At 53.3% G+C, this 25,670-nt stretch overlaps 2 protein-coding genes and 1 pseudogene across 13 annotated transcripts in view; 2 read left to right on the top strand and 1 right to left on the bottom strand.

Annotated features, from left to right (window-relative positions):
- The window catches only part of CD99L2 (CD99 molecule like 2), a 95,534-nt gene extending 82,303 nt beyond the window's left edge, over positions 1 to 13,231 (top strand). The window contains exons 7-11 of one of the 2 annotated variants that reach the window (XM_036908411.2): positions 4,584 to 4,622; positions 4,989 to 5,108; positions 8,181 to 8,198; positions 9,443 to 9,508; positions 10,594 to 13,231. In XM_036908411.2, coding sequence (XP_036764306.2) covers positions 4,584 to 4,622; positions 4,989 to 5,108; positions 8,181 to 8,198; positions 9,443 to 9,508; positions 10,594 to 10,658 — 308 coding nt within the window. In that variant the 3' untranslated portion in view covers positions 10,659 to 13,231. The remainder of the gene's footprint in view (positions 1 to 4,583; positions 4,623 to 4,988; positions 5,109 to 8,180; positions 8,199 to 9,442; positions 9,509 to 10,593) is intronic. The other variant, XM_036908412.2, reaches the window with a different exon arrangement.
- Positions 13,232 to 13,992: 761 nt separating this feature from the next.
- The window catches only part of MTMR1 (myotubularin related protein 1), a 63,040-nt gene continuing 51,362 nt past the window's right edge, over positions 13,993 to 25,670 (bottom strand). For 7 of the 11 annotated variants that reach the window (XM_036908409.2, XM_057495782.1, XM_036908401.2 and 4 more), the window contains 2 exons: positions 23,094 to 23,270; positions 13,993 to 18,205 (listed from right to left, as the gene is read on the bottom strand). In XM_036908409.2, the coding sequence (XP_036764304.2) occupies positions 18,044 to 18,205; positions 23,094 to 23,270 (339 nt within the window). In that variant the 3' untranslated portion in view covers positions 13,993 to 18,043. Of the gene's footprint in view, positions 18,206 to 23,093; positions 23,271 to 25,206; positions 25,541 to 25,670 lie in introns of those variants that run through there. The other 4 variants (XM_057495784.1, XM_036908407.2, XM_036908406.2 and 1 more) reach the window with 3 other exon arrangements.
- LOC118924000 (lamin-B1-like) lies at positions 15,910 to 17,285 on the top strand (annotated as a pseudogene).

Here is a 25,670-nt window from a genome sequence, read left to right as displayed (position 1 = left end):
AAGTACTTGAACAGTCCCCAGCAGTCCTAGATAGAATCATCCCACTAGTGCAGGAGTGCGTGCACATGGCGAATCCGATGTGTTGTCAGGCTTGGGGTTGCTGTTGTCAGAGACGGTCAAATGGCATTATATCCTTGCCTCCCAGGCATGTGGTCGTGTAGGGCGCAAGACGGACATGGGTATGTGTGCACACTGTCATCTTTTGTACTTGAAGATGATGATACAACATTTCTGTTAACAACAAGGCTTATTTGTGACTTGCTCACTGAGGCGATGTCTCCTGCCCCAGTGTCCCTGCAGCCAAAGCGGTCACTATGGCTACAGCAGTCTTTATAGCTATGGGGGCCGCTGTGGTTTGAGGGGCCCGAGAGCTCCAGCGGTGGTCCCGAGAGCTATGGCGTTCCACACAGCTAGCTCTCTGTGTAAGTTCCTGTACTCAAATTGCAGTCGCAGATACACTGAAGGGGGGAATTTCTGATAAGTAGAGGCTACTCTAGTCTCTTGGGTATATAATTGTGAACTTGGAAGGCAAGTCGGGATGTAAAACACTATCCTTAAAAACAGATCCTGCCAGTGGTCTATGAAGTAGCCTCTTCCAACTGTCTTTGCAGTTGTGGGGAAATAGGGGTAGATAGATTTGCTTTGGGCTTGTATATTTCAAACTCTTTAAAAATTATATGAAAAATACATTTTTTATTTCACCATCTAGGAAGAATCACAGTAATATTGGGGTATATGCTTGCAGTACTTTTTCTGTGTATAAGTATTTGGGTTTTTTATAAAAATGGGATCATGCTACCATTTTAAAACTATTTTTTTCAGTAGTACCCTGAATTAATATCCTGTACTAAGAGTACTCTAAGATATTATCATGTTGCCACCTGCATAACATAACAGGTCCCCTGTACCCTGATGTATTTAGCCAGTGCTTGCTGCTGTACAGGGAGATTTTTCCTCATTTTTTACTGCTGTGTGCAGTGCTGTGATCAATATCCTCATGGCCAAATATACAAAACCATAGTGGTCCAGTAGGTTCCTAGCTGTTGAGTTGCTGTGTCATAGGAGGTGTGAATCTTTAAAGATGCAGCTCTTCAAGGGTACCACCAGATGGCACTCTGTGAAGGGTAAACGAGCCTCCACATCCGCCTCTGGGGAGTGTCTGGAGCCTGTTTGCTCATAGGCTCACCTCCACTGTCTAGTTCTGTAATCTTGGCAGATTTGATCAGTGCAAAATGCTATCCTGTTTGACTCTGCATGGCTTTGGCTCCAACAGCGGAAAACGCTTTTCACCTCCTATTAGACAACTCCTAGTAGATGGTGTTAATTGCCTATTCACACCCCTTGCCCATTTATCTCCTGGGGTCTGTATCTTATTGATTTGTAAGGGCTCCTTTTACAGTAGGGATTATTAAGCCCTTTTCATATACTCCAAAAACAGTTATCCGTTCATCAGTTGGTGACCTTCTGGGTTGTTTCTGTTTGGGACTATTATGAATAATGTTTCAGTGAAATTAGTGTCCAGGCTTTTGTGTGTGCATATGTTTTCAGTGCTTTCAATTCTCCTGGGTATATATCTAGAAGGGGAATTGTTAGGTCATGTGAAAACTCTATGTTTAACTTTGTAAGGAACCACCAATGTGTTTTCCACAGCAGCCAGACCATTTTGTATTCCTCCTGGCCATGTCTGAGGCCTCTACTTTCTTCACATCCTCCCCAGTGTTTACCCTTTTTGAATCATAGCAAGGAATGGGCAAGGAATCACCCACAGGATGGGTTCACCTTTTGGGGGGAGGGGGTGGGGGAGAGGAACACTTTTTTATCATCATCTTAGGATAATGCTTCCATACAATCACAGACGGTCAGATAGTCAGGAACTCCTAGAAACGGAAGTACCGAGCTTTTGAGTCTTTTTGACAGCCTGGGGCAGAGGGGGTGCGGTTCCAGACCTTCTCTCCATATGCCCCCGGAGGGACAGTTGGCAGAGGCTACCCCGTTTCTGTTTCCTGTAACACCCGTATAGCTTGTGGTCATAAGATTGTGAGGTTCAAGTTGCTGGGAATCCTCGTGACCAAGTATTAATAAGGAGAGAGCTGAGGACACTTTATTCCACCTTGAGGTGGAAGAGGAGGTTGAACTGCTCAGAGCTGTCTGGAAATCTAGTGATGTGAACACGTCAGCAGAGGACACCTTGAGGGGCTTGCCCCTACCCTTGACAACAGCCAGCTTCACAGCAGAAAGGACCATTAGGCCAGCAGCTGGACCCCAGGCCCTCATATGTGGTCTTGCTGTTGATGTAGCGCCTTCCATCTTCCTTTCTATTCTTTCTCCAGCAGTAATGATGGGATTTTTCAAAAATGCTAGTGCTCCTTGTTTTATAAATAGCTGTTCATACCCAATCGGGGATCTTATCAAGTACATTTAATGCAGGGACCCAGCCCCAGGTGGACACATAAGAAACCTCATTTTCTCCCCCCAGGATGTTTCAAAAAATAACTTTACTTTTTAGAGCAGTTTTAGGTTCACAACAAAATTCAGAACATATAGCGAGTTGCTATTCCCCTGCCCCCAGATACCCACAGCCGCCCCCCTTGGCCAGCATCCCCACCAGAGCAGGGACATCTGTCACAGTCTAAGAACCTGCACTCCCCCAGACTTTTTGGTGAAAGGAACACCAGACTTCATTGCCCCCTGAGAGCCCTGGGTCCTGGGAACAGTCTCCCTCCATTAGTGTTATGCCCTGAGAAGAGGGCTGAGGAGGAGAGCGCTCAAGGCTGCTCAGTGTCCTGCAGAGGCGCCTGTTGCTCACCGGGGAACCACTGGTCTGGGTGGGCGAGCGTGCACCTTCTGTGAAACTCCCCGTGTTCGCATGCATAGGTCTGTGTGACCACCACCACAGTCAAGGTAAAGTACAGACCTGGTGCAACCACAGCCACCTCCCTCCCTCTCCACCCTCTTTAATCCCTGTCAGCCACTACTGTCTTCTCCATCTCTGTGGTCCTCCAGAACCTTTTGAATTTCAAAGTACTGGATAAGGGAGCATTAACCTGCAATTGTCTACATTCTGAGAATAACTCAAACTATCTGCCAAAGTAGAAGTGGAGGGTCTTACAAAACAGGGCAGCCACGTGTAAGAGCATGGAACTGGATTACTGTCTGTGCACAAAAGTAAACTTGAAATGGATGAAAGACCTAAATGGAACACAAAACCATAGAATTCTTAGAAGAAAACTTGGGCAAAAATCTCTTGAACATAATCATCAGCAATTTTTTCTGGACATGTCTTCCTGGGCAAGGGAAACAAAATTTAAAAAATGAACAAATGGGACTACATCAAACTAAAAGGCTTCTGTACAGCAAAGGACAGCATCAGGAGAACGAAAAGGCATCCTACAGTATGGGAGAATATATTCATAAATGACATCTGACAAGGGGTTAACATCCAAAATATATAACGAACTCACACACATCAACACCCAAAAAACAAATAACCTGATTAAAAAATGGGTGGAGGATATTAACAGACAGTTCTCCAAAGAAGAAATTGATGTGGCCAACAGGCACATGAAAAGATGCTCCACATCACTAATTATTAGGGAAATGCAAATTAAAACCACAGTGAGATATCACCTCACACCAGTTAGGATGGCCAGTATCAAAAAGACTAAGAACAACAAATGCTGGCGAGGATGCAGAGAAAGGGAAACCCTCCTATACTGCTGGTGGGAATGTAGATTAGTTCAACCATTGTGGAAAGCAATGGTGGAGGTTCCTCAAGAAACTAAAAATAGAAATACCATTTGACCCAGGAATTCCACTCCTAGGAATTTACCCAAAGAAAACAAGTTCTCAGATTCAAAAAGACAGATGCACCCCTATGTTTATAGCAGCACTATTTACAGTAGCCAAGAAATGGAAGCAACCTAAGTGTCCATCAGTAGATGAATGGATAAAGAAGAGGTGGTACATATACGCAATGGAATATTATTCAGCCATAAGAAGTAAGCAAAGCGGAGAAAGACAAGTACCAAATGACTTTACTCATATGTGGAGTGTAAAAACAAAGCAAAAACTGAAGGAACAAAACAACAGCAGAATCACAGAACCCAAAAATGGACTAATAGTTACCAAAGGGAAAGGGACTGGGGATGGTGGGTGGGAAGGAGGGATAAGGGGGAAAAGGGGGCATTACGGTTCGCACATAATGTAGGGGAGGGGACATGGGGAAGGCAGTACAGCACAGAGAAGACAAATACTCTATAGCATCTTAACTACACTGATGGACAGTGAGTGCAATGGGGTGTGGGGAGGACTTGATAATATGGGTGAATGTTGAAACCACAATGTTGCTCATGTGAAACCTTCATGCAATTGTATGTCAATGATACCTTTAAAAAATGGAAGGTCTTAAAATTGATTACCTCCTAGTCCTGTAGCGTATCAGAGGGCATAGGTCACGTGGGTGGGGCCTGTGGCAGAGGTGGGCTCAGAAGGGCCGGCAAGTTGTGAAGGGGCTGTCCCTCCTGACCCCAAGCTGGGTGGCTACAAGGTCATATAGACACTAAGTGCTTTTGTCCTTTCAACAGGTCATGGCCCATACGGTGGCGGTGACGACTCTGAATCCGGTGAGTCTGGGTCCCAAGGTTTCTGTTGGAAGCAGGAGGGAACAGAGTGCTGGCCTGCTGTCATCTCAGAGCAGGCCTCCCCGACTGTCCCCCGAATGTTTCCAGTGGAAAACCAGGAGGCCAAGGACAAGGGAGGAAAAGTTAAGCCTGAAAATCTGGGTCCCTGGGCAGGTGGCCCCAGTTAACGAGAGAGACTGCCTCTTCCATGTCCACCTTCCTAGCTACTTAAAGTAAAAGTCCTTACAGAAAATGAGAAGCACCGGCCAATCCCGGGGGCTACAGCATCATTTTAGTGCCCTCCGTGTAGTGGCCTGACTTGGGGGCCAGAGGCTAGAGGGGAGCCGGGTGTCTCTCTCCTTTGCCCAGGAATGTCGGCCGAGACTGGTACCATCGCTGGTGTGGCCAGTGCCCTGGCCATGGCCCTGATTGGCGCTGTCTCCAGCTACATCTCCTACCAGCAGAAGAAGTTCTGCTTCAGCATCCAGCGTAAGTGCACCCACTGTGGCCGCTAGTGACCATGCCCACGCGCTTTCGTCTGCTGCCCCCGGCCAGGTCTCTTGAGGGAAGGAGGCGTGGGCATGAGCATGTTGAGACTGGGTCCGTGGGCAGCCAGCCGAGACTGCTCCAAGTAGGCCTCCCGGGCTGAGGTGGTGGTGGAGTTGTGCTTGGGGAAATTCTGGGGACCGGATCTGGGCCGCACTGGAGAAGAGGGCAGCACGGAGGAGGGGGCAGGGCTCCAGGGCCTCCGGGGCTTGTCTTTGAACAATAGGGGGGCCCCTGGGGTGTCTGAGCTCAGATCTCGCCGAGGGCCAGTACTGCTGGGCTAGCCTTCGCCCTGTCACAGCCAGAAAGCCTTCAGATACGTGGAACCAGGAATTGTTTTATAGGAGCAGGAATGCAAGAGGAAGAATAGAGTGTGGTTTGTACCCTGCCCCTTTGATGCCAGAGTGCACGAGGGAGGCTGCCTCCGTGCCACGCTGTCGCCGTGCATGTCCGTTGTGGGCATGTCGAGGAATTATGGCATCCTGCCCTCTGAGGCTGCTCGTGTCCTGTGTCAGGGAGCCCTGTGGGGGTACTCTTGAGGTTGAACCACAAGACCACGCTTGATTGTATAAGCACAGCGTCGATATGTCGCAGTTTGCTGGGGGGGGATGAGTTTCAGCTCCCGTGCCACAGCCTGACGGACAGTGGTCTCCTCTTCCTGAAGTTTAGCTGCATCCTCTGCCCTTAACTCCAGCCTGGAGCGGAGCTTCCCCGTGAACTAGCCTGGGGCCCTGCAGGCTTGGCATGTGGGAATTGTCTCCACCTGGCCATGTCGATACTCTCAACCAGGGCCACCGCATAGAGTGACACAAGGGCCACCACATAGAGTGACACAGGCTGCACATGGCAGTACTTCAGGGGCACCATCCACGTCTCGACCCCATGGTCCCGAAGCCTGGCCGCAGGTGGTGTGAGCAGGGTGGAGTCAGAACTGGCGGCCAGCTTGTCCTTAGAGCTGCCCCTTGTCCCAGCTCAACAACAAAGAAACTGACGGACGGGCTTTAAAAAACAGAAATGCATTGTTTACCAGTTCCGGAGGCCAGAAGTCCAAGGTCAAGGTGTGAGCAGGTTGGTTCCTTCTGCGGTTTCTAGACGAGGATCTTTCCTGTCTTGTCCAGCTTCTGGTGGCTCCAGGCATCCCTTGGCTTGTGGCCATGTCACTGCAATCTCTGCCTCTGTTGCCATACGACCTTGCCCTCTGTGTCCTCTCCTGTCTGTAAGGACACTTGACATTGGATTTAGGGCCCCCACCCATGATCTCATCCTGAGCTCCTTTACTTTATCCTGTACAGCTCCCACGAACAGGTTCCAGGGATGAGGGCATGGACACATCTTTGGGGCCACAGTTCCTCCTGGTGCAGTGTCATTGCTCCAACAGGTCCGCGTACAATCCACGGTTATCAAACACATGCCTGCTGCAAAGCTGGACACTATGGCTCATATGCCAGGGGATGGCTTTGAGACTTTAAAAAGCATGTTATATACAGAAAAACTATGTAAAAGCTGGGCCCATAGTTATAGTGAGAACGGCTTCCCGGGCATCGTGCTGCCTGCCTGACGTGCCAAGTGCCTAACGTGGCTTCCGCCCTGAGGGCTCCCCCAGCCTGGCGTGGTGCGCCTGACCGCACTCTCGTTTTATAGACGAGCAAATGGGGGCTCAGATCGTCGCTGGAGGAACTCACTCCAGATAGAAGTGAAGGATCGGAAGGGGGGCCAGTAGGTAGGGATGGGGAGGAGAAAGCGTTTACATTGCTGTCTGGATTGTGTCTGTCTTGGGAGCAGTGAGGTGAGGTGAAAAGATGTTATTTTCACACCTGTTTCCTAAAATAGGTGTGAGGTTTTACAGACGGGATTAGCAGGCAACGCTGAGTAAAACAGGAGAGTATACGTGCCTTTGTCATATTCGGGAGAGAACCAGAAAGAGGGTGTTGATGGCAGCTGAAAGCTATGTGGCAGCAAGGGTGGGGTCATGGCGTGGGGGGCAGCCTGGGGATGCGGCCATTGCCATCGCTAAACCCACTGTCCCGAGTCCCTAGCACTGCCACACTCGGCTGAGCTCTCTTGTCCTTTCCAAGTGCAGAGTGCCCCCCAAACTTGAAAGAAGCCCTCCTTTGCCTCTGCATGTATCCCCGGTGCTACCAAGGTTCTCCCTGTTCCAGGCCCTCAGGCCTCCCCTCCCAAATGTCACCTGGTCCCCGGATGCTCAGGGCCTGCACCAGCCTCAGGGGGGTCCCCAGTCCTGGCACTCATGCCCCCTACATGGGTCTGCTCTGGGGCTGCCCCTCGAGCATCACTGTGGCCCCTGCCTGTCCAGGGCCCGGTCCCCTTGTTCTCCATGTCGATGGTTCCTCAGCCTCCGGCCTCCCTGCTCTCCCCAGCGTCCGGCCCATGGGCCCCCCTCCTCACTCACCTGCTCCTATCCTAGGGGCCTTCCCAGCCCAGGGCCCCATTGACCGCCTCTCACGCGTGCTGCCACAGCACTCCCTGCCAACCTGGAAGGGCGCCCTCAGGGCCCATGGGCCTTGGATTCTGTCCCACCCTCCTGGCCACCCAGCCCCCTTCTGGACTGTGGGCTTCAGCCACTGATGTGTGTCTGGTGCCAGTGCTAGGCCGGAATCAAGGAGCTCCATGGGCGTTTGTGGGGTGGCTATGCCCCCTGAGAAGCTGGGGCTTGGGACCTCCCATCCTACCCTTTCTGCAGAGCCTCTTTCCCCGAGCAGCCTCAGCTGCCAGCACACGGAGGCCAGGGAAGGCAGAGCAGAAACCTTCTGTACCCAGGCACTGGGAGGTCCCAGGAGGATGGCATGTGGCTCCTGGGAGGGCCCGTCGCCACCATGGTCCTCAGGGGCTCTGGCCTCTGCTACTGCCAAGGGGCCTGGGTTTGGAGGCCCTTCTGCTTCCCCCGTCTCTGCTCTCAGGACTTAAGGTCATAGTGTTTCACGGAGAGCTTGTGTGGTTTGTTGTTGGGGGCTGAGTTCTTGCTCCAGGGTCCTAAGCTTTGTGTGTTGCCTTCAGATGCAGCGGAAGGTCAAGGTAACGATGTGCTTTGCCTCGGTTTCCTCCCCAGCTGCCCGCCTCCCCCTGCCGCTCTTGTGCTCCTCATTGCTCTGTGCCTCGCCCACCCCCTTGCCTGGCTCCCACCAGCTTGGTGGCCACCACAACCATCTCTAGCTTTCCCTGACACGTGGGAGGATGCCACCGGCCGTGCCCTCTGCCCCTGGGCCCAGGCGGCTGGGTTCCTGGACGTATGGGTGGGGTTGAGGGTCTTATCTGGGACTCAGATGCCCAATGGCCATCATCCCCCCGGCCAGTGATGGAGTGTTCAGGGCACCCCTGCCAGGCTCTGTCCATCAGCTGGGGACAGCTTCTGCTGGCTGCATCGCCCACCCTGCCTGTGGGCCAGGCATACCTGCCAGTGAGCAGCACCTGAATTTTCCCTGGGCCCACCTGGTGGCCGCCTTGAGCGCAGCAGGCACGGGGCACATGCGCGGGTGTACTCCTCCAGCACCGGGAGCCTGGAGGCAGCCTGGGGTCAAGCGGCTGGTTGCCATGGCCCGCTTTTCCGCAAGGCTCTCACGAGGTCACCTGCCCTCAGCTTCTCCAGGGCTGAGACCCCGGCTCTCCCCTCGGCAGCGTGGTGCCCCTCAGGGGCCCAAGTGCCGACGCACAGCAGAGGCTACAAGGAGGCCCCAGGCCCCTCCTGATAGTAGGTAGTGAGGAAACCCAGGTGACAGCTAGAGCAGAGCTGCTCTCAGTCGGCCCTGAGCCCTGCACCTGCGCCCGCTGCCTGTGGGGGCCACTGGCCTCTCCACACAAGTGCTGCTGGGAAGGTTGTGCACTGGCACGAGGCTGTGCTGGCGTCTCCACAGCAGAGTCCCACTCAGCCACGTACCCTCCCCTGCACTGCACCCATCAGTCACTCATGGTGCTTCGCTCCCTGCCTGACCCAGTGCGTGGACCCGTGGGTGGCGCTGAGCCCTGCCATCCATCAGGTACCCCCTCTGCTGGGCACCTCTGGCCTACAGTCTGTCATGTGGTGGCATCTGCCCTGTGGGGATGGGGTGTTGGGGACGATGAGAGCCCCTGGGTAGAGCAGCATGTTCCCAGCCAGCCAGTCTTCACCCCGATAAGGACGCTTAGGGGCCCAGTGCCAGCGGCTGAGTCCGATGGCAGAGGTGTGCCTTTCTCACTGTGAAGGGGCTCACCCAGGGGCTCCCCATCGCAGTCAAGACCTTTTGGCTCTGTCAGTCACTAACCCTGCCCTTTGCCCTCTGCAGAGGGTCTCAGCGCAGACTACGTGAAAGGGGAGAACCTGGAAGCTGTTGTGTGTGAGGAGCCCCAAGGTGAGACCGACTGCTCGCTGTCCCGTGCGGGAGGCCCCTAGTCAGCAGGCTGCACGGAGTGGGAAGCAGGAAGCACAAACGTGTCTGTTTCTAGAATTCCCAGGCTCTAAGGGGCCTCACGGTGCCTTGATCAGCCAGACCCCAGCTTCATGACACCCCAGCCGCTGGAGCTACAGCCAGGGCCACCTGCTGCTGTGTCAGGGGCTTCTGGGCCCTCCTGGGGCTCAGCCTCTGCTCTCAGGGCGCACAGGCCAGGGCCCCTCTGCCATCTGCCACCACCACAGAGATGCTGCTGGCCAACCCTGCTGGGGCTGAAGGGGGGCTTGGTACACCCTTAACCTTTCAACTGGAAAAGGGCCAAAGGCAAGAGGGAATTGGTTAGAACAGACCCTGTTTGGGGGCAGAGTGGACCCTGTTACCAGCCACGTGCCCCTGCCTTTGCCCTCCGTGGTCATCAAGTGCTTCCTGGGTTGGGGGAGCTGTGGGTGATGGGAGGCTGCACAAGGTCAAGGCAGGTACAGCCTGTGGCCCAGAACACTGATGGTCATGAAGAGGAGGAGCAGGCCAGTGGGACGCAGGCAGGAAGACAGGAGCCAAAGGGGGTGGTGGGCCGGGGCCCCCTGCTGAGAGGGGCAAGGTGCTCCAGGCTGGGCCAGGGGGGGATTGAATAGCCTGGATTCAAACGTTGGAAAACTGACTATACAGTGGCATTCACTATAATAATTTTAAGACGCTTAGCCATCATTGTGTGAGCATCTGCTATAAGCAGGGACTGTGTTGAGTGCTTCATTTAAAAGACTCCATCCAGGAAGCCTCCCCATTTGACAGATGAGGAAATGGAGGCTGTGCTGTTCACAGAGTCTGCCCAGCATCCTCCTCCTCCTCCTCCTCTCCAGGGCCCAGGGCTGCCCAGATGGGGGACAGAGTGGGCATCAGAGGAGAGGCTGGCCAGGGTGAGCTGATCCTCCCCAGCCCAGGACAGACAGACAAGCAGCTTTCTGTTCCCAGCAGGGGCTTCACTGTATGTTTGCACTTCTGTGCAGGGTGGAAAGGGGTCCCTTCTTACAGGCTGCTTCTCTCCCTAGTGAAATATTTAGTGCTGGAAACACAGTCTGCGGAGCCGCCGCCATCCAAGCCGCCCCGGATCTGAAGGCCCACTCAGCAGCAGGCCCGCGCAGTGGCACCACCGCTTGGGACCCAGCTCCCGATTTCATTTGGCCCTGCAGCAGCTCCACTCCTTTTCGATGTCATTGCTTTCTTGTGGTTGTGAGTCTTCCGGAGGAGCTCTGGGTGTTTGTGAGTTTAGTTTCTGTGCCTGCCCTGCCACAGGTGCTCTGAAGAGACTGGGTCAGGCTCCCCAGAGGCAGCCTGCCTTCCGGCCTGCGCGAGCTGGGCAGGGGAGACCAAGATGCTTAGGGGACAGGAGGGCAGGCCCGGGGCCGTGCGGTCCCCTGCCTGCTGCACTGCCTCACTGTACTGGGCTTCCTCAGAGCCGGCGGGGAGCGGGGGTTGGCCAGCTCGCACCCACTTCACTTGGAGCCCCTGCGAGGAACAAACCAGTGTGAGCAGCAGGTAATGCCCCACGCAACACCCAGGGGTCGTTTTATTTGGTTCTTCTTTCCAGTTCTGGCTTCTACACTATTGGCTCTGAGACATCTGGTCCAAGGGGAGGCTTTCCATGTGTTTTAAGTGCGAACCTGCATGTCCTGATAGTCCTGCCCTGAGAGTTTAGGAATCTTCTGAACAAGTAGGAAGCTGTGACTCCAGGGCCTGATTCCCACCTGATGCTGTAGGGGAGGGGGGGAGGCTGGGTGTGATCTCCTGAGTGACAGGATTAGTTTTTAAGAATCACTTGTGTTGGAAATGGGTTTTATACTAGGCGGGGGACATGCTCACCCTGCATGCCGGCTGTGTTCTTATTTTGGTAGCAAAAGCTGCACGTGTCATGAATGAGCATCACAGCCAAAAGCATGCTTTGGGGGGCCTTTAAGATGTACTTGAGGGGGTGGGGAGGGAAGGGGAAGGGGATGTTTGCTTGGTTCAGTGAAACATGCCTGACTCGGTAATTCCGTCATTCCTCTGCCTGTCCTGTTCTGATGAAGAGCATGGGGGGTGGTGCGCGCACTGTGTTGATCACCGGCCTGGAGCTGCTCTGGGTAGGAGCAGAACTGGCTTCTAGGTTGTTCTGTTTGGCCCATGTGTGGTCCTGTCTACTCTCTTGTCGGGCTGAGCTTGAGTCACTATCTACTGATAATCAGTTTGCAGTGTCAAAAAGTACTTCTGGAAATGCAATAGAAGCCAGCAGGAAGGCAGTCTGATTTTCACAGCTCCGTGGGCCTCTTTGCAGTGCAGGCAGCCCCACATGCTCCACAGGCCAGATATTTGCTCTTTCAAACCCGCTGAGCTTGGATGAGGCAAAGCCAACTTCAGGAAATACCAGAAATCTGAACAGGGCTGCAGGTTATATAATGCACACCTCGCATCTGTTTTAGCAGTTGTCCTAAAAATACACTCGTGGGACAGTAATCAGTGTGCATCTCAAGGTCACCCTTTGCCAGCTCACAGTGCATGCCCCTGGACCCTGCCACGGCCCTCCCATGCTTGGCACATCACCCAACAGGCCAGGATCGGGGCTGCTGGGCACTGAGGAGGCATCTCTGTGTGGCGGCCTGCGCCCCAAGCCTGCCATCAGGTTTACCAGGCTTGTCCCTCCCAATGGTGGCCAGGGCTGATGGCCCCGCCCCCTGGCCAGTGATGGGCAGGAGGTGGGTATAGAGGATTTTTGTGTCCACAGCTTGTTGTCACCTAGCTAGGGTGACAGCCTAAGGAGGGCCAGTGTCCTAAGCAGCAGATAGGGCGGGAGAGCAGGGCAGCGTTCAGCAGCTCCTTGCCGTAGACTGGCTCCTCGCTGAGGTTCCGAAGGCATTTTAAGGGAAGAAAAGCAAGGAAAGGCTTGCGTGTGATAAAAACTCTTCTTTCCTTGCCCCTGGGAAGCTGGGACACTTACAGAAGAGTCACAGGATGAGTAATGTGGCCTGTGTGTCCCTGGCCACAGCCAGGCATGGTGCTGGCACTAGAACTGTCACCAGGCTTCTCTGGGAGGCCGGAGGTTGTCCACCTTGGCTTCTTTCTCACTGAGGCGCCACTGATGGTGAAGGCCCGGATGTCCTGCGGCCGTGGTAACATCAGCATCCCAGCTCCACTTCCTCAGCAGCACTGACTTGGTGAAGAGGAGCCCCTTTTCTCCCATCGCAGTGTCGTGCCTTCTGCAGCAAGCCTGTCGCCCACCCCACCCCTGCTCCTAGTGATGGACGTGCCCCAGGTGCCCGTGGCAGAGCGCTTGTCCTGCCGCGAGGGACGCTGATGCTCCCAGAGGCCTAGGGTCCCTTGTAACAGTGTGTCTGAGCTGTACCAGCCAGCTTGGGTCCATGTCAGCGGTTCGGGGAGGTAAGCAAGTGAACTAGATGGGGCAACTGAGAATGTCCGATGTGGCAGTTTAACCAGGGTTGGGAGGTGCAGGGTCTCCAGCAGCCTCTCTGCGCACACAGGCAGGGGGGCTCAGTGCAGTGGGACCTGCTGCCTTGGCTGCTTGGGTTGGGGGTTAGTACCAGTTGTCTGAGGAAGAAAGGGAGTCGGATCTCAGACCTGCTGTCCTTTTTCTGTGCTTGTGATTTAAGTAAGAACTGTAAACTGCATTAAACAGTGTACGCTAACGGATCACTGTATTCTGAGGTGTTCAGGAACTTCCTTGGTCAGGCGAATGGTGTCTCAGTGTCGGGGGTTGCTGGGGGGCAGCCCTCCTTGGGGTACAGGGACCCCTAAGTGCTGTCATTCTTTGCAGCCAGGCGCAGAGTGGCCTGTCTGGGAGAAAGTGTGCCCTTGTCATAACCTCACAGCTTGGCTTGCAAACTGAAAGACAGCCAGGTGTTTCAGCAAGATGCAGGGGGCACTGGGAGGTTTTTCACAGGTGGCCAGCCCTTCCGTGCCATACCAGCCCTGGGGTAAGAGTGCCGCATCCTCAAACCCACACTCACCCTGTGACTCTTCTCTGAAGCAAGTCCTGCAGGGCAGCAGGGGCTGCGTGGGGAGAGGGACGGTGACGGGGGCTTCCCAAAGGGCTGGCATTCCTTCTGTAGACTTGGGGTGGGGACCCCTGGGCTTCTGCAAAGTCCACCTCATCGTAGGTTCTGGGATTCAGGGCCTTGAAAGACAGCTCTGCAGCCTCGGAGCGGCCCCTGACCCTCTGCTGTCTCCTTGCCTTGAGGTTAAGGTTGAGGGGCATTTCAGATTTTAAAATTGGAGCACTTAACCCATTTCAGCCAAAATCCTCAAGACATATGATGCATTTATGACTTAGTAAATGAATTAAATTAGGTAAAGCAGTTCTACATAGGTGACCTCTGCCTGGCAGGTAATACAGTCACACATATTGGATGCGTACTATTTTTCCCCAAGGGAAAAATCAACTACTTAGAGACAACAGGCCCACATAGTAAACATTATTTTAATTACAGATTGAAATACAGTGCATCAGAAGAAGCAAATAAAACATCAGTTTTTAAACATCTGAACCATAGGTTTTACATTCTAGTGCATTAAATAAAACAAAAAATAATTCCTTAGGTAACAAAACTACAAGTTGTTTTACAAAGTATTGTGGTAGGAACCTAACAAAGGAAAATGGTCTGTTGTGCTGCTTTTGCATCGCAGAGGAGTTTCTAGGGCTCCTCAGGCAGCCCAGGACTGCCCCCAGCCCCAGGCTAGCTGCCCTCTACGAGAGAAAGGCCCCTTCGCCTGTCTGGTCCTGTCGGGAGCATCGGTCCACACGGAGTTTAATAGTCTTAGTGCAGCTGAGGGCTTAAATATTTCTGGAAAAAATGGGAAATGTCCCCATTTAAAATGATCAATGAATAATCTAGTTTATCCATTCATAAATAAGCTTTCAGATGAGTTGGGAGAATCAAAAGCTAATATCAAAGTACAATTTAGAAATATCTTCCATATGATACAAATTGAGAATTGATATTAGGTTATCAAATTACCTTGAATAAAAATTTGATACGTTACAGAGACCAGATAATTTTCTGTAAGAATCAAACGGTTCCAAACTGGAAAAACATTCATTCCCTAAGGATCTGACTATAGAAAACTTTAAGAATACATTTTTAAAAATTAGGTCAACACGTAGGGCTTTGTGTGGCATCCCAGTAATGTGAAACCCAGCAGATGCCCCCAGCAGCTATCCTCAGGTCGAAGCCAATGAGCTGCCAAGGCGCCCTTCTCAGCCAAGGCTGGCTGGGTACCTGCCCGTGGCTGGCGGGGACGGGCACGGCCCTCGGAGGGTGAGGCTGCGGCCCGCCGGGACGGGGCGCAAATGCACAGGCCTAACACACCACACAGAGGACCTAAAGCGCTAAGGGTGGACCAGCTGGTTACTCTAAATTCCTGTCCAGACTGACGAGAGAGTCCCAGAGCCCCAAAGTGCAAAAGCAGGAAAGCACGTGCTATGCTTTGGGCCACCCTGTGAAGCCACAGAGCAGTGGCTGCTTTAAAATACTGCCGTGCGGTTGCATGAGTAAACTGGGGTGAGATCTGCAGTGAGAAATACCGTGTCTGCAGGCAGGGAACGGGTGAAGAGCGCCTCTGCGGCACTGAGGGGCGGCTGCCAGCCAGGCCTCCTTGCAGGATCCCTCGGGGAGCCCTCAGTGTCCCCTCCACAGGGCCTGCTGTCCTGAGGGAAAGAAGCCACTGCTTCTGCCGTGTAAACGACACATTCAAATGGTGCTTCAAATGCACCACACACAAGTCAGCATGGGCTTTGTTTGAGAACATTTCTCACAGTCCAGTTAAGCAGATGCTTTCTTGGGTGACTAGTCTAAACATAAAAAAGGGCATAGGAAAATATAAAGGCATGTTTCTCTTTAAAAATACCTTGTATGAATCCTACCATTTGCAACAACATGGATGGAGCTAGAGGGTATTGTGCTCAGTGAAATAAGCCAAGCAGAGAAAGACAAGTACCAAATGATTTCCCTCATTTGTGGAGTATAAGAACAAAGGAAAACTGAAGGAACAAAACAGCAGCAGACTCACAGACGTCCAAGAAGGGACTAGTGGTTACCAAAGGGAGGGGTGGGGGAGGGCGGGAGAAGGGGATTGAGGGGTATCATGATTGGTGCACATGATGTGTGTGGGGTCACTGGGAGGACAGTGTAGCTCAGTGACGACAAATAGGGCTCTGTGGCATCTTACTACACTGATGGACAGTGACTACATTGGGGTATGGGGGGAACTTGATAATAGGGGTGAATGTAATAACCACATTGTTTTTCTTATGAAACCTTCATAAGAGTGTACATCAGTGATACCTTAATAAAAAAAATCTCACCTAAAAAAAAAAAAAAGAATCTGATCTTACTGGAGCCCAGCTGAAGCTTCGAGAATATGAAGCAGCTCTGAATTCTAAAGACACAGCTCTAGCCACCGCTCTTGGGGACAAAAAAAACTTAGAGGGAGATTTGGGGGATCTGAAGGATCAGATTGCCCAGTTGGAAGCCTCCTTAGCTGCTGCCAAAAAACAGTTAGCAGATGAGACTTTGCTTCAAGTGGACTTTGAGAACCGCTGTCAGAGCCTTAATGAGGACCTGGAGTTCATGAGGAGGAGATACATGAGACGAGAAGGAAGCATGAAACACACTTGGCAGAGGTGGGTTCTGGGCGTCAGATCGAGCATGAGTCTAGGCTCGCTCAAGCCCTTCGTGAGATGAGAGAGCAACACGATGCCCAAGTGAGGCTGTACAAGGAGGAGCTGGAGCAGGCTTACCATACCAAACGCGAGAATGCCAGACTGTCATCGGAAATGAATACTTCCACTGTCAACACTGCCAGGGAAGAACTGATGGAAAGCCGCGTGAGAATTGAGAGCCTTTCATCTTGGCTTTCTAATCTACAGAAAGTCTAGAGCATCTCTGGAGAGGATTTAAGAGTTGGAGGACTTGCTTGCCGAGGAAAGAGACCACTTTCGGCGCGCGCTGTCTGACAAAGAGAGGGAGACAGCGGAAATAAGGGACCAGCTGCAGCAGCAGCTGAATGACCGTGAGCAGCTTCTCGATGTAAAGTTAGCCCTGGACATGGAAATCAGCGCTTACAGGAACCTTCTGGAGGGTGAAGAGGAGAGACTGAACCTGTCTCGAAGCCCTTCCTCCCGCGTGATGGTGTAGCGAGCGTCCTCAAGTCGCAGCGTTCGCACAACTAGAGGGAAGAGGAAGAGAGTCGATGCGGAGGAGTCAGAGGCCAGCAGCAGTGTTAGCTGTTCTCATTCTGCTTCAGCCACTGGGAATGTCCGTGTTGAAGAGATAGACGTGGATGGGAAGTTTACCCGCCTGAAGAACACTTCCGAGCAGGATCAGCCAATGGGAGGCTGGGAGATGGTCAGAAAAATTGGAGACACATCAGGCAGTTATAAATATACCTCAAGATATGTGTGAAGGCGGGGCAGACAGGTACCATCTGGGCTGCGAACGCTGGAGTCACAGCCAGTCCTCCCTCTCACCTCATCTGGAAGAACCAGAATTCCCGGGGCACTGGCAGAGACGTGAAGGCCATACTGAAGAAGTCCCAGGGAGAGGAGGTTGCTCAAAGAAGTACAGCCTTTAAAACAACCACACCTGAAGAGGAAGAGGAAACGGCAGCAGCAGCCGAAGTGGCTGTTGAGGAAGGACTTTTCCTCCCGCAGGGAGCCCCAAGAGCATCCAGTAAAAGCTGTGCCGTTATGTGAACTTCTCAGGTCAGCTGCCCTCCTCAGAGTAAGGAAGGGTGGTGACCCTTGCCTACACGCAGTGCAGAGCCTTCTCCGACGCACAGAGTATTTTTATGTTTTCTTTATGTGAATTTTTAAGCTGCGAATCTGATGGCCTTAATTTCCTTTTTTGACACTGAAAGTTTTTAAAAATAAACTCATACCCATACAAAAAAAAATGCCTTGTATGTACACAACAGTACTGGCACCAGAGGACCCCTAGCTTAAGAACTGTGGACTAGACGGCAACGGGGTGGCTTCCCCTCCCCACAGTTCACTTTGAGTTTCCAAGTTGCAGCAAAGAACTGAAGGAAGCCATGTGGCTGGCAATGTGGCCTTTAAAAAGTGAATGGTGATGGTTTTTCAAAGGAGTTCCCCGGGAAAGCAGTGGCGTGGGCCCTCCCTCAGCCGACGCCCTGTGCTCTGCTCCGTCCACTCCGGCCTCTCCCGAGCTGCCCAGACGTGGGCTGGGTGGCTGCCCTGAGAAATCGCTGGCAGGAGGGGAAGGGGGTGTTCACAAAACAGCACTAGACAACAGGGGGCTGTCACCTTGGCACACAAATGGCCACTGGTTGGAAGTGCCTCCAGACGTGGAGGGCACTGGGCCTAATCCTAAAAGACAAGATCACAAGCTACAGCCCTGATGGCAGCAGGTCCCTTGCCTGAGCTGCTGCAGGGAGCAGCGGGGCAGGATGGCCTCCCTGGTTGCACTGGCCAGAACGCCACCCTCGAGCAGGTCAGACCGAGGTGTGGACGGGAGTGGCTGTGTGAGTCGGCGAGGAGCCCCGCTCGGATGGGGACGAGGGGCGTGCAGCCACCTCCCGTTGCAGGTCCTCCACCCGCTTCTGCAGCTCTGCCCGGACGGCCAGCAGCTCCTTGAGGGTCTGGTGGATCGGCATCTGGGGGGCAGACAGGGTGTGAGACGTGGCGGCCCGCACCCTTGGCCCCTGTGATGCACCCACCACCTGATGCCCAGTGTGCAGGCCTCCCTGGAGCTGGGCATCAGCTGCCCCTGTGGCAACACCTTTGTGCCCCACTGTGCACTCCACGTGGCAGCCTGACAGCCTGCAGGGGCCCCACAGGCCGACCAAGACCAGGACCCAGTAGGAAGTGGGACCACAGGGTTCCCGGTTTACCTGCCTGCCATTGAGTCAGCACTTCCTACACCAGGAAATTGTGCTCCTTGTCACCCATCTGGAAGGTTGCTGGCAGAAGCCCCTGGGGAGGGCCAGAAGGGAGGGCCTCCTTCAGCAGCACCTCCCCACCCCATCAGCTTTCCCCTTGCAAGCCGGCGCTGAGGGGGCGGGGCACAGAGTGGGAAGGGCTTTCCAGGGGCACAGCGCCCATTCCCTCACTCAGCTAGAGAGCCATCCTCGGCACCAGCCAGCTGGGGACCCAGGAATGCAAGGCCTGCTTTACCCTCATGCAGCACGTGCTCTGGGGGTGAGGCTGTCGTGGCAAAGGAGGCACAGGGCAGCAGCTGGGGTGCATCGCCTGGGTCCTAGGCCTCAGCCAAGTCCTGTGATACCCACTCAGCACCCTCCTGTGGCATCTTCCTGTGCTCGGAGGGTAGCAAACTGGCTGTGGCCTCAAGGCCCTGTGTGGTGTGACCCCAGCCGGCCTCTCCTGCCGACCTCTCACCAGATCCGGCCTCCTCTCCGCTGTAGCATTCCAGGAACTCCCAGGATTGGGAAGATGCCGCACATGTGCTGCCCCATCTGCCTGGAGGACTCTTCCCCCACCCCTCCTTTTCACCCACATCCTACAGGGACCAGCACCAAAAGGAGTTTCTGGTGGGTGGAGGTTTGGTTCACTCCAGTCCCCACAGGCCTGTTTGCTTGGTCATCTACATCCCCCAAAGGCAGAGCTGTCCCATCAGGGGTGCCAACTGTGACCGGTGCAACTTGATGGAAATGGGAGGCCAGGTGCCTCCAACCTAACGTGCTTTGGGAACCAGCACTGAAGAGGCTAAGAACAAACTCCTCACTTTGGCAGGCCACAGGAAGAAGGGAGGGGACAGCACTGGTGGCAGAGGCCCCCGAAAAGCAAGGGACAGGTACCTTACTTGTTGCTGACCTCCCATAACATGGGCAACAGCTCCCCTCCTTAGCCATAGGTCCCAGTTGGTATTTCCCTGCTTGAGGGATCATTTGATTCAAATCAGACGGCCAGATGCTTTGCAGGCAAGCTGTTCCTAACACCGCGCACGAGGCCTTGGAGCCGGGCAGGCCATGCAGAGGAATGCAGTCCACACACACCCAGGGGCCAACACTCATCGTCCATCTCCATGGAGCCTTCCCTTTCTTTTCCCGTATGTCATCTTCATTCACACTAAGTCAAGGTCATGCTTGTTCCGAGAAAATGCCCATGTGGGGCCAGTGCCCACATGCACTGTGCCCAGTGCACTGAGGGATTCGGTTCATGCTCACACCCCTGCCAGGTCTCGGGAAGGCTCAGGACCTTGCCCCACATCAGGCATCAAGTCACTGTCAGAGACAGGAGTTGGCTCTAGCCTGGGGGCACCCTTCCGTTCCACAACTGCATGTGCCAAGCAGCAAGAGCTCAGCAAGCCATGGCTCCACTGGCCCTGCCCTTGGTGTGTCAGGACTGCTGGGAGTGTTAGGCGAAGTCCCCACGTGTACACTGCCCAGAGGACATGGCTTGTGGCAGCAAAGCCTCCAGCTCCCATGATTGTCACCGTGATGCTGACTCTACTTGTGCAGCTAAGACTGAGTGCCACTGAGAACAGACATGGACTGCAGTTTGCAAGTTTTAAGAAAGGTCTGGGCCCTGCCCTCACCAAGTTTGCAGTCTAGCCCCGCCACCAGGCTGGTAGCACCAGCAGAGGGAGTCGGTGTGGCAGGAGGGAGACCTTGGGCCCTGGAGCCGCCCCTTGGCCTGGCAGCATTTTCCAACCTGGCCTGCTGAGCCGTGGGGACAAAGGCTGGGGTCTCCTGCCCAGTGTAACCACAGGCGCGGGAGGAGCTCTGCAGGGCTCCTCTCTGACCCTCTCATTTGAGTCAGTGAGAATACTGCTTGATAACTCTCTCCTTGGTTTCAGTAAAGTGGCGACTTCCCAACACTGCCCTTTGTGGAGACAGGCAGAACAGGACCCCCGCACGAAAACTCGGAGAGGTGCCTGAGCTGGGCAGGCACACGACAGTGAGGGGACACTGCTGGGAGGCAGAAGCCAGCTTTGGTGCCTGAGGAAAACTGGCTGTAGCGACTGGAAAGACGTACTGAAGGGGCCCCTGGGCTAAGCATTCCAAAATAAAGCAGCTGAGGTCAGAAAGGGGGCTAGTTCGGGGCTGTGGGCGCCGTGAGAGGAAGGCGGCATACCCTGCACTCAGACGTCCTCAGCTGGAAGCAGCGACAGCTGCTGCTAATGGGACTGGCAACCCCCTGGGCTTGCTGTTTCCGGGCACACACGCCACCAGACAGTTCTCTCTCAAACGACAGTCTAATAAGGGGCAGTTGTGTCAGGGGCCTACTCTTGCAGAGTGCAAAGTCTGAGAGGAGAGAAAAAGGGAAATGATAACACGTCATCGCGACAGCCTGGCAAACATAATCCAGGAGCTCAGGCAGATGGGTACCAGGGGCCGGGGGTGGAAGGTGAGGGGAGCTGGGGCCATCAGGGGGCCACAGGAGGCCAGCCCTGCACCCACTGGGCGACTATGTGACTGGCTTTGGCCGCATGACCAGAGGATGACATGTCACACAAGGTGTGGGTCACTCTCAAGAAGGAAAGGGAAAGGATTTGGGGACCAAACTTGGGAGGCGGTGTCATGGAAGCCACAGGTGACAGTGCACTGGTGTCCTGGCTCTGCCCGGCACCCCAGAGCTGACAGGATGATGCTCACTGTACAGGCCTAAGCATGGAACATTAGAAATTAGTTCCTGATGGCTTACTGGCCACAAATAAGATTTGAAGCCTGTATTTAAAGTACTGACCACTGACCAAAAATTTTGATTAGATATATACTGTTTGTTTTATGGGGAAAAGAGGCAAGACCGCCGCCCCAGCCTGATGTTCTTCAATGAAGGAACCATTTCACTGTTAGAAGTTAGCACTTTGCTAGTCCAAGCACCTGCTACACCTGGAACCCATTGCTACTGAGAAACGTGCTCTGGCCCCACACCAGTGGGTCCCTACCAGCTCAGCAGGGCTCACTGGCCTTGCCGCTACGTGCGGTCATAACACAGGAGGCAGCAGTGGCCCCTTGCACCACGTGAGACATTGCCTGGTACATGATTAGCAGCAGGAGCCTCATGTAGTAAATGGAGGGAAATTTCAGGTCAGGCGAGGTTTCCTAAAGAAGTCTCAGCACCAGCCAGGGGCCACGGGCATGGGGAGCGGCTGCAGGCAGGGGCAGTGTTTCTGGAGATGGGGTTTGAGGGGCTGCCTGTGCAGCCCAGGAGGAAGGGGAGGCAGGGGCACAGGGGCAGGCAACATGAGGCCTGGTCCCAGGGCCCGCTCAGACAGAAGGACTAGTACTGGGCTGAGCAGGCACTGAGCAGTGCTCTGCAAAACACTCTGTCTTGAGGGTAGCATGGCCAACTTAGATGGTCTAGAGAAGGAAGGAGCTTTCCGAGCTGAAGCTTCTTAAACACACAGAAGAGGCAGGTGCCAAGCTGCTGAGCCGGGCAGATGAAAAGCAGTGTGGTGGGAAGCACTTTGCCCTGTCAGACGCAGCCCGGGGCTCAGCTTACAAGTTCGTTTGGGTGGGCCCTGATCCAACATGTCTGGTGACCTTATCAAAGGAGAGATCTGGACACAGACACACGCACATACGTACAGGGAAGACGATGTGAAGGGACCCAGGGAGAGACGGGCGTCTACAAGCCAAGGAGAAAGGTCTGGAACACATCTTTCCCATAGCCTCCCAAGGAGCCAACCCTGTCCACACCTGGATCTCAGACTTTGGGCCCCCGGACTGGGAGACCAGGCATTTCTCTTGTTGAAGCACCCAGCCTGTGGGCTTGGTTGCGGCAGCCCAGCAAAGTAAGAGATGAAACGTGTCTGCAGGGACTGAAGACACCGAGTGAGAGGGCAGGACTGAGGCGGTGGTGGGCGGAGGGGAAAGGCAGATGTCACATCTGCGGCCGACAGAAGCGATGATGTTCAGCAAGGCCCTAGAACCAGCCCCTGGCTGACTGCCGGGAAAACCTAAGAGCATTCAGCCTAGAAACAAAACCTAGCAGGAAGCCATCTGCCCATGGTGCTGAGGGCTGCCTCTATCGGCGTGCTCTCCGCCCAGACCACACGCACCCTGGCCGCCCACCGTGTGGAGGGGCTGGGGGCAGGGGGAGCAGAGGCAGTGGGGGGGTCGTCACACTGAACGCCAAGGGCAGGCCCGGCTTGGCTGCCTGGCCACACTGTACAGCGACCATGCGTGGCGGGGAGGGGAAGCTTTCCCCCCTCTTCCAGGGGGCACCTGCTCTGTGACTCAGCACATGCCCTCTGTCTGTGGAGCTGCCAGAGTCTATAAACCGTGATGCAGCCGTCACCGGAAAGGCTGAGTCAAATGCAGTGACTGACGATCTGTCATCTGTGTACCTTCACAGCAGCAGAAGACGGCTGCTAAGATTTTAAACTCTAACCCAACAAATGGCATCTAGGTTGGAATGGAAGGAACCTGCTGGAACATGACATGAAGGCCTGAACCCTGAGAGGTGAGGGGAGAGGGCCTTCTGTACAATGTTAACAGCTTGCATGCACGAATTTCTACAACACCATCTTGACTTGGAAAGAAAGAAATGCTCTTACGAAAAGAAAAACAGAGATACCTGAGGCCTCATTCGTGGATTCCATCGCACATAATAGCTCACCCATAATTCCAAATGACTCAGACTAGCAACAGGATATAAGACGTGGTTTTCATAATCCACAAAGAAGGGATTAGAAAATTCTTCGAGCTGGCTATTGACATAAGACCATAAGGATAGAGTCTTTGTAAATACATCCTGAAAAACAAAAGAATACACTGAAATAAATTCAACTTTCCTTCATCTTATATAGAAAAAAGGACTTAAATAATAGAATGAATTCAAACACTGAAAATTTCACGGAAATGGACTGGGCCCCACTCCCATCCCTTTGCCATCCATCCCCTCATGCTGAGGATAACATGAAAACACACACTGGTTACAATCCAGGAAAAACATACTGCCGAGTTGCTCAGGCAAAATCTGGGGCCTGTGTCTGTGTGACGGCAGAGCAAGAAGCTGCTGACAGCCAGACGGGGGTGGGCCACTCAGGGACACGAACAGGTCTTGTTCTAGCTTGCAGGCCGCGCCTGGGCCTCTTGCTGCTAAGGACTGTGAGTAGAGTCTACAGAGCACAGATTCCCTTCCCTGGAGAATCACGGCTCTCTGAGGAGAAACATGCCGGGGTGGCAGCTGGAGAGGCCTTCCCTGTCCCCACCTCCCGGCTTCACAGTGCACTGTTTAGAACTGCTGTGACCATGTGCATTGCGCATATGAATGAAAACACCCAAACCCACGGTCACGGCAGGGCAAGGAAACGTGACACATGGATCAAGCACAGGTAACATGAAAAACGCTGAGGCCGAGAACATTCCCATCCTGCTGCTCCCAAACCAGCAAACGTCCTCAAGAGCTATACAGATAAACAAAATTCAGTTAGGACTCAAAAATGGATCACAGACCTAAATGTTAAGATCTCAAACTATAAAACTACAGGAAAACAGGCTCCAGTCTTCACGACCTTGAGTCAGGTGGTGGTTTCCTAGATGCGACACCAAAAGCACCAGAAGAAACACGTCAATTAGACGTGTATCAAAATTAAAGACTTGTGTGTTTCAAATGATACTGTCAAAAAATGGTAAGACAGTGCACATAACAGGAGAAAAGTTTTGCAAACATATATCTGGAAAGGAACCTGTAAGAAACATATAAATAATATGTAAGGAAATCCTGTAACTCAAATAAAAAAAACAACCCAATTGAAAATAGGCAAAGGATCTGAATAAACATTTGTCCACAGAAGATACACAGATGGCCAATAAGCACATGAAATGGTCACAACATCATTAGTCACCAGGGAAAGAAAACCACAGTGAGACCCCACACTACACCCACTGGGATGGCTAAAAACAGACACAACAACCAGTATCTGCAAAGATGTGGAGAAGATGGGGCCCTCAGATACTGCTGGGGAGAGTGTGACATGGTGCAACTGCTGTGGGCAGCAGTCTGGAGATTCTGCAAAAGGTTAGACATGGAACTACCGTATGGCCCAGCAATTCCCTCCACCCCTAGGTACAGACCCAAGAGGAACGAAAACATAGGTCCGCACAAAATCGTGTCCATGAGTGTTCATAGCAGCATTAGTCATAAAAGCCAAAAGTGGAAACAACCCGGAAGTCCATCTGCGATGACTGGGTAACACAGCGTGGTGTCTCCGGGCAATACGCTACTTCCCAGCTATACGAAAGACTGAAGCAGCAGTCCACACTGAAACACACATAAACCCTGAAAACATCATGCTTAGTGAAAGCCAGTCACAGAAGGACAAATACTGTATGATGCCATTCATATGAAATGTCCCGAATAGGTGAAGCCAGAGATGGAAAGCAGATCAGCAGAGGGGAGGGTAGAATGGGAACGACTGCTAATGGGGACTGGGTTTCTTTCGGGGTGAGGAAAATTGTATGGAATTAGATGGTAGTTACGGTTGCACACTCTGACCATACTAAAACCCACTGAAGTGTACACTATAAAAGGGTGAATTGTATGATATATAGATTATATCTCAAATGAGATTATTTAAAGTACATTTTGGCAAAAAAAAGACTATAAGGATTTAAATGTACATATGAACCTCTGTTTCTGTTTTTTTTTAATGGCTCTATTGAGATGTAAGTGACATTATGTCAAATTTACTCTTTGAAAATGTGTTTTCTTTTAAACGGCCTGCAGCAAGGGGGCTTCCCTGTGGACCGCAGTGGGCAGCCACAGGGACGCTTCAAGCAGGGGGGAGGCACGGGATGGGGCTGAAGTGTGTGCTTCCAGCAGCCTGCTGGCGGTCAGGAGGTGGGGGGCGAAGCTCACTCCCGGGCAGCTGTCTCCAGATGATGGGGGCTTCACCCGGGCTTCGTGCTGCACAGCACTGAGAAGTGGCCAGATCAAGACCCTTTTCTGGGCTGAGGGTGAAGGAGGAACTGAAGTCTGTCCTCCTGGGCATCTCATGGGCAGAGATGCCATTTACTGAGCTGCAGGGGAGCAGTGAGGGCACAGTGGCACAGAGATCCCCGGGCTGGGCCAGGCCACTGGGGCCAGAGGAGGACCCAGGACCGGGCCCAGGTGCCCCCAAGTCCAGAGGTGAGCTGTAAGGGAAGAGAC

This window comes from Manis pentadactyla, chromosome X, assembly GCF_030020395.1.
Source record: "Manis pentadactyla isolate mManPen7 chromosome X, mManPen7.hap1, whole genome shotgun sequence".
In the NCBI taxonomy this organism is placed as follows: Eukaryota; Metazoa; Chordata; class Mammalia; order Pholidota; family Manidae; genus Manis; species Manis pentadactyla.
Note: the sequence above shows the minus strand (reverse complement) of the source record. Positions and strands in the feature narration are given on the sequence as shown.